The following is a 6,952-nucleotide window of genomic DNA, read 5'->3' on the forward strand; positions in this document are numbered from 1 at the left end:
CAGAGGTCAGGAACGTCAGAGGACGAAGCCCCGGATATGTCTTTAACTTTCAGGTTACACGTACAAAGACACCTTTTCAAAGTCAGCGTTGCAAAATGCCTTAGACCTGCTCTGCATTGTTCGTTTAATGCATACTAATAACGCTCCTACGCTTAGTCTGCGGAAGAATTCGTTGTTTCGCTAACTGATATTAATCTTGGACTGTTCGAGAGTTTTAGCATAGCGGAGACTTTTTAGCTTAGGAGTATAGCGGATTAACATGTGCTTTCTGCGCACGCGCAATAGCAGCTGCGCACTCAGGAGGGGCATGCACATGGCTCTGCGCGAGCGGGGCAGGCATTGGCTAATGCCTTATCCGACTGCGCAAATACGTCTCAGCTATGCTAAAACTGATTAGTTTATAGTTTGTAATGTTTATAGTTGTTAGTTTATAGTTTATCGTACGCAACACAACTTAGAAGTTTCAAATTCCTGCGAACCCTGGTTAAAAGTTCGGTTAAAATATTCCTCAGTGATGCTGGCGTTGAAGCCGGTTATAATTGTGGCATTTCGCTTCACCTCGGGTATCATGTAATCGAGCCACCCGTGCACGAGCTGACCACGGGTGTGGGTGCCGGTGAGTTCTACAGAAACACGATTCACTACAGTATCGGTGATGCTGCTGTTGTCAATCGCTGCCAGCACGGCGAGATAGTCACCCAGGTTAAAGCCGGTGCTCTTCTCCATACAACAATTCACGGTATAGTTGGTGATGTCGCGCAGAAACTTTTGGAGTGGGCTTGGCTCTGTCCTGTTCGTTATGCTGTAGTAGGTGGCCTGGTTGGGGAAAAAAACACGTGTTTAGATATCCTGTGACATAAAAAAAATTATGAACTTCCATTTCTGAGGAAGCTTTAACAGCACTAGTAGTTATTGTGCTAATAGACATTCTCTTGAGGAGTAGCGTAGCGCCAAACTGGCACTCTAGGAACAATATAAACAAATAAATAATCCATAAAATCTGTTAATGTCCAAAATAAAATACCCTCTCAGTCTTGACTTCTGAGGGTATGGGATATGGTGCACGTGGAGATGCACGCAACAACAGAAATATGACCAAGTGACTGCCAGTAAAATATGAAATGTTGGCACCTTCGACGCCAGCGACATCACCTATAAAGCGTTCATTTTTCTTTTATCTCTATGTTTAAGATCAAGGCCAGCCGCAGTCAGCGCCAGTTTACAGCTCCCAACCTAAATTTCAAAATTTCTCTACCACTATGTTTTTTTAATAATGCGCTCGACCGGCGCAGCAGTATCATGTGTTTCCTGCGTTCGTTTCACCGCGCAAACCTCTTTTACCCTCTTATTATCTTTTGCTCCTTCATAAATGCGGCCAACCTAGGCACAGGTAGTTCACCCAATCGATGCGTCGGGTATTTACGTGATCTACGAGCAGGAAGTACTATCGGACGCGCTGGGTGCACCTCACGAACCTCTCTCGCCTATTTCTCCACCTGCCACCGCTGCCAGGTTGCGTTTCACGCTGCTAGCAACCCCCCGAGCTCTTCCCGTGTCAGCCACCTTCCGATTGTCCATTCCTCTGCTCTCACCGTGGCAGATGTCGTTTCTCTCTGCTACGACCTGCCAACATGCCACCTGTCACACGCCCCCATTTTATTCAACAAACGGCAGCGTTTCGGCTAGTTGGTTAGTCATGTTTAGATAGTAAAAGCGCTCTCAAGTCTCCTTCTGTGTCCTTGTTTTCTGAACGCTTTCACGATCTAAACTCGCTTTTATGTTCCCCCAGAGTTGTCAGTTGTGCTCTCCCGCTCGGACCTAAGTACGCTGTCTGGAGCTGTGCAGAAAGATCATTATAACACATCAGCACGAAGGAGACGACGAAGTGCAAACTCAGGCACAAGTGTCAATGCAGCCTGGCCAATGCCCCGCCGTGGGTATGTGCCATTCAGCCTGACAGCATCATCATCATCATCATCATCATCATCATCATCATCATCATCATCATCATCATCATCACTAGCATCATCATCATCATCATCATCATCATCATTACCATCATTCATTCATTCATTTCCTGTGCTAGTAGACAAGCGTACAATGTTCCAAATTAATGCAGGTAGAGCGTGAGATGTGTAAATGACCGACTGAGGCATCATAAAAGCGCAGTGACCAGGAAACCTCGGTGGCCATTGTAGGACAAGCAAGTGTAGCACATCTTTCAAAACCAGTCATTCTGATGTGCTCTTGAAAGAGACAAAACAAGGGAAACACTTGAGGCACAAGACATATAAATCAGGGCACAAATAGCGCATGCTACCGACCAGTGGACTCAGAGAAAAGGAACTTAAGCTCCTTGAAAAGCACATTTGTGGCCACAGTTGATACCTCGGAATGAATGGAGCGATAGAAAAAAATACAGTTGACTCATCACTTTTCGTTCTCCGTTCTTTTGGGATTATAGTTGCTAGTGGCGTTCATATGTTTGTGTTGAGTTTCTTTCCTGCGTCTACGTCTAGTATATTCCCTGTTTATAAGGTTGCGCAAGATTTTCAAGAATTCAGCAGCGGCAGCATCTAATGTGTGTATATTTTTCAAAATTCTTACCTATCTTATAACCCTCTTAGTTGACTCCCATAATGTTCTTTATCATTAGGCTTAAAACCACGAGCAGGGAGCGAGTGGTGCCGATTGCAGAAGAAACTCTCTCCTCTACTGATTCACGGTTGTTCAAAGTCCTACGAGGTAGCTCGCAATGCTGAGTTTAATAACTATGCAAGACATCTGTAATTTATGCTGTATTTGTAGCTTTAGATTTTGGGAGAAGTGCACATTATGCCTAGGTCACTAGCCTGGTAATACTTTTTGTCTGACAGCACTACCAACTGGCTCCACGTTGTAACCTCTGGTTTACCAAGAAAACGCAAACGATAGACGCAACGCACCCATGGCACTGTGGATTTGAGCACCGTCTCCCACGGAATGATGTACACTGGACACTGGGCCCTCTGGAGGACCACCAGCGCCGCCTCGGGGTCGGTGAGGAAGTTGAACTCGGAGCCCGGTAGGATGTTGCCCCTACCTGCGGAGAAGGTAACGCCATTCATTAAAGGACAGAAGCGTATGTTGGTGATAGCACAGAAGACAACTCTCCGCACTTTCTATAGCCGGCCGCGGCGGTCAAATTTCGATGGAGGCGAAATTTTAGAGGCCCGTGTACTGTGCGATGTCAGTGCACGTTAAAGAACCCCAGGTGGTCGAAATTTCCGGAGCCCTTCACTACGGCGTCTCTCATAGCCTGAGTCGATTTGGGACGTTAAGTCCCATAAACCAAACCAAATTTTCTGTAGGTAAATTTTCTTTCTTAATAGTGAATCCAAAGCATTCGTCAGTACCCCACTCACATAGAATATTCCGTCTCTGCCATGTCTTGCAATTTCTATTTCCGGCTTGACAGCATTCTCAGAACGGTTGCAAGACAGTGTTCACAAATCCTGTCATCGGAGTTCTAAAGCTGAAACAAAATTAATGGCGCAGAAGTGACTGGGGCATCATACTATAGGCTGGAACTCTCGCTTTCGAAATTTTTGCTGATGGTATGTGGTATGTCACACAGTTCGAGAAAAAAAATTTTGCATTTGCGCCATTTGTGTTCATTGGCTGCGCAAACGCAATATCACCCCAAATCCTAAACATGTTTTTTTCTTCTAATTTATTTCGGAGTTTTACTTCATGGAAGTCACGCATTTACTCGAACGCGTCATCTGCGAAAAATCGTCTGTCATGACATAGCTGTTCGTTCGAATGTTTATCAGAGCACATTGTCGGGCGCGTCGGCAATTATAATCAGCAAAGTTGTGTACCCTTGTTGTGTACCCTGCGCTTGTTGTGTATACCCTTCTCGTCCTTGTTTGCATGTGCGCAGTACCCTTTAGTCGATCGTTCAAATGTAATGCGCGCGGAAAAGATTTAAGCTTGCTTCGAGTGCAAAAGGTCATACATTCCATCTGAATATGACTTCATTTTCGAATTTATTTCAACTGTTCATAAAGGGTACATGGGTGGCAAGGGAGCTTGATAAAGCTCCCTGCCCCTTGATGTTTTTGATTTGAATTATTTACAAATGCTAAGCTTGCACGCGGCATATCACCGCTGTCAGTCTTAACGACACAACACAGTTTCTTTGTGATACTAGAGCTAGAAAATACCACATCTCTGCACAAAACAAAGTCGCATGCAGTTCCCTGACTCACCTGCATGGCGCGATTACCAAATGAAAGAGTAAAATTCTGAACTCAGAGCGACAACCAACAAGGAAACAGCGCCAAGGGAAAGACACATGACACGAGACTCATGTCGTCGCGACGTCAGCCTCCTGTCGTGTGTCGTCCCCTTTGTGTCCTTTTCGTGTTGGCTGTCGCTCTTTTTTGCGATGCACCAACTATAACTCAGAAGCTCATTCTTCTGCAGGAAAGCAAAGCTGTTCAATCTGTAGGCCTACTAACTGTATGCCCCGCCCTGATAATACCCCTGTTTGGAACAGCGATAGAAATAAGTGAATAAACAAACAAATAAATAAATAAACTGTAATGAAAATGAATGCGGTAAAAAGAACTATATCTGAACTGCCTTAATTCAACTGAAGCAGCTTTCATTTTAAATATACTACTGAAATAATAGCGTGAATTCAAATGAAGCAGCCTACATTTTAACTATATTACTGAGCTTAACCAACTACGATGTCTCAAAGCCGCTCAGCTGTAACGCACCGCAAATGTTTCCCCCGAGAATGTAGATGGCAGTGACGTTCTCGGTCAGGTTCGGCTCCACCAGAAGCGCTATGGCCAGGTTAGTCAGCGGCCCCAAGAGAACCAACGTCAGATCGCCCGAGTTGTTCTTGATGATTTCCATCATCTTGAGGTAACCGTACGTGTCAGGATCCGGGGCCGAGTTGTTGCCCATTGGGTAGAGGCTGCTCGCGTTGCCAAAGTTGTCGGGACCGAAATATACCTCTTCGTAGTTCCATAGGCCGTCGATCGGGCGATCAGCCCCTTTGTAGACAGGAATCTGAAAGGCATATTTAAACCTAGGAATGAAGTTAAGCAAGTTAGCGCATCTGTGCAGTCCGGTTGTGACTGTAACCGAGCTATGAGCAACAGCTAATGTCAAACTCACTAGCCTTGCTATAAAAAGGGCGGAAAGATATCCCTCCTAAATTTTGTGACGTTCTGTACCGAGAAACGAACTTACATCGCAGCTAAAGTAGTTGACCCATCGCGTTCGTTGCGGGATTGCCTTCATAACGTTTCCACTTGTCACTTCAAAAGTTTTTACCATTTATGCGTTGTTCACAGTAAGAATACCGTTACAATTCTGCAGGTTAGACATTATTAGCGGTAGTCATAATCTTCGAGAGGCGCATACTAACATTCCGCAAATAAATAATGTTTATAAATTACTGTGGCTGCATTCAGGATCCTTCACTTTCTTGAATAATTTTCGTGCACACTCTCTGCCTACAAAACTTTTGCTCCTGAAAGTATAAAAACAATTCTGCATGTAAAGGAATCCAAAGCCTTGTATAGGCTAAACAAAGGAAAGAATACGTTGTTGCAATCAAAGCAAGCAAGTATTTAAACTCAGAGTACCTGGCGCCAATTATTTCATCTTATCGATAAAAGAAAGATTAACCGGTCTGACCGGAGCACAAACGCAGCGAGAAAAATGTGCGTATGCTATAGTAACTCACGTCCGTTCGGTTGATTGCTTCTAGCACCCTCAACGTGTTGTTGTAGGCATTCGACAAGTTCGTGTTCCCCGCCACGACGGTGATCGCCAGCACGCACACGTTAGGCGAAGAAGCGGCCAAGGTGATGGCCATGGCGTCGTCTACGCCCGTGTCGACGTCCAGCAAGAAGTTCCGTCGTCCCCATCTTGTCTCTTCGGCTTGCACTGCGGACAGAACATCGCTAAAGAAGCACGCGAATAGTAAGCAACATGCGGCCACTGCACCCTTGGGTGTCATCGCTGTTCAGTCACTGATTGGTCGCGGATTAAAATGTATGTATAGTCATCAGAGAAATTCCCAGAGCAACCTTATAAGTGCTGGCCGGGCGCAGTGCCTCCTGGAGCCAGGAGAAAGCGCGCGCCGTTGACTCACGGGTGAACGTTACCGCTGCCGTATATATGTGCCTACGGAATGTTGAACCTTTCAAAACAGTACGTCAGCCTAAAACTTTCCTTTATGTTTTCGTTTTATCCGCTCCTCTAGTAATAATAATACGCCGATATGCGAAACTTTTCCATGGGGCCTTTTTGCGTGTCTGATACCTCTTCCTTGATGCAACGACGGAGAAATGACGAATTTTGATGCAAAGCACTGCTTACGCAGTAGTCCTGCCGTTTAGCAACTTCTCTTTTTCCTTTGCTTTCTTAGTCAATGCTTCGACGTCGAGGTTTTGTCACGACGCTGACCTTCATTACAGGAACAATAGATGATCCGGGCTTGGGACGTACACTAAAGATTTCTCAAAGTACAAAACGCTATTGTTCAACGCAGGTCTATGTTTAATGTCTCTAGAGACATTAATCATATGTATTATTGTTCATGCCTTTTGTTCGTCAAATATAAAATGCTTGTGAAAGACTTCTGCGGTCAGCGCAGCATGCTTGCCCACGTCAAAGCTGTGAAAATCTTTTTTATTTTTCGCATGATTTAAGGAGGGGGGAGCATAGGGGCCGGGTAAGGCTCCTGTATTTTTTAAATGTAGCGAATAGTTTTGATCCAGCCGCCGCGGTTTGCAAAATGCCGGTTGGAGACACGTGACCTCTTCGCCTTCGCGCTCCGCCAAAAAGTTCCAGATCGCGCTGTACCGTAGAAATAAACGGACAATTGCGCTTGCGAGTGGAGTGGGCTGATTAGGTAAACGAAAAGTGCTTCACGACCCTCTGT

General features: G+C 45.3%; 1 protein-coding gene across 1 annotated transcript; it reads right to left on the minus strand.

The window, feature by feature from the left end:
* Nucleotides 1-435: 435 nt before the first annotated feature.
* On the minus strand, nucleotides 436-6,058 carry LOC144119670 (nucleoside hydrolase-like). Its single transcript, XM_077652237.1, has 4 exons — nucleotides 5,750-6,058; nucleotides 4,770-5,067; nucleotides 2,946-3,082; nucleotides 436-816 (listed from the first exon to the last, which is right to left on the minus strand). Exons 1-4 carry the CDS (start codon nucleotides 6,023-6,025, stop codon nucleotides 436-438), a joined length of 1,092 nt encoding a protein of 363 aa, XP_077508363.1. The 5' UTR covers nucleotides 6,026-6,058.
* Nucleotides 6,059-6,952: the final 894 nt, after the last annotated feature.

Source organism: Amblyomma americanum, chromosome 2 (assembly GCF_052857255.1).
Source record: "Amblyomma americanum isolate KBUSLIRL-KWMA chromosome 2, ASM5285725v1, whole genome shotgun sequence".
Taxonomy (NCBI): Eukaryota; Metazoa; Arthropoda; class Arachnida; order Ixodida; family Ixodidae; genus Amblyomma; species Amblyomma americanum.

Excerpts from the sequence above, each read along its gene's own strand:
- LOC144119670 (XM_077652237.1), bottom strand. The coding sequence starts at position 6,025 with ATGACACCCAAGGGTGCAGTGGCCGCATGTTGCTTACTATTCGCGTGC. Across the intron at positions 5,068-5,749 it reads AAGCAATCAACCGAACGGAC|ATTCCTGTCTACAAAGGGGC; the intron begins GTGAGTTACTAT and ends TATGCCTTTCAG. Across the intron at positions 817-2,945 it reads TCAAATCCACAGTGCCATGG|GCCACCTACTACAGCATAAC; the intron begins GTGCGTTGCGTC and ends TTCCCCAACCAG.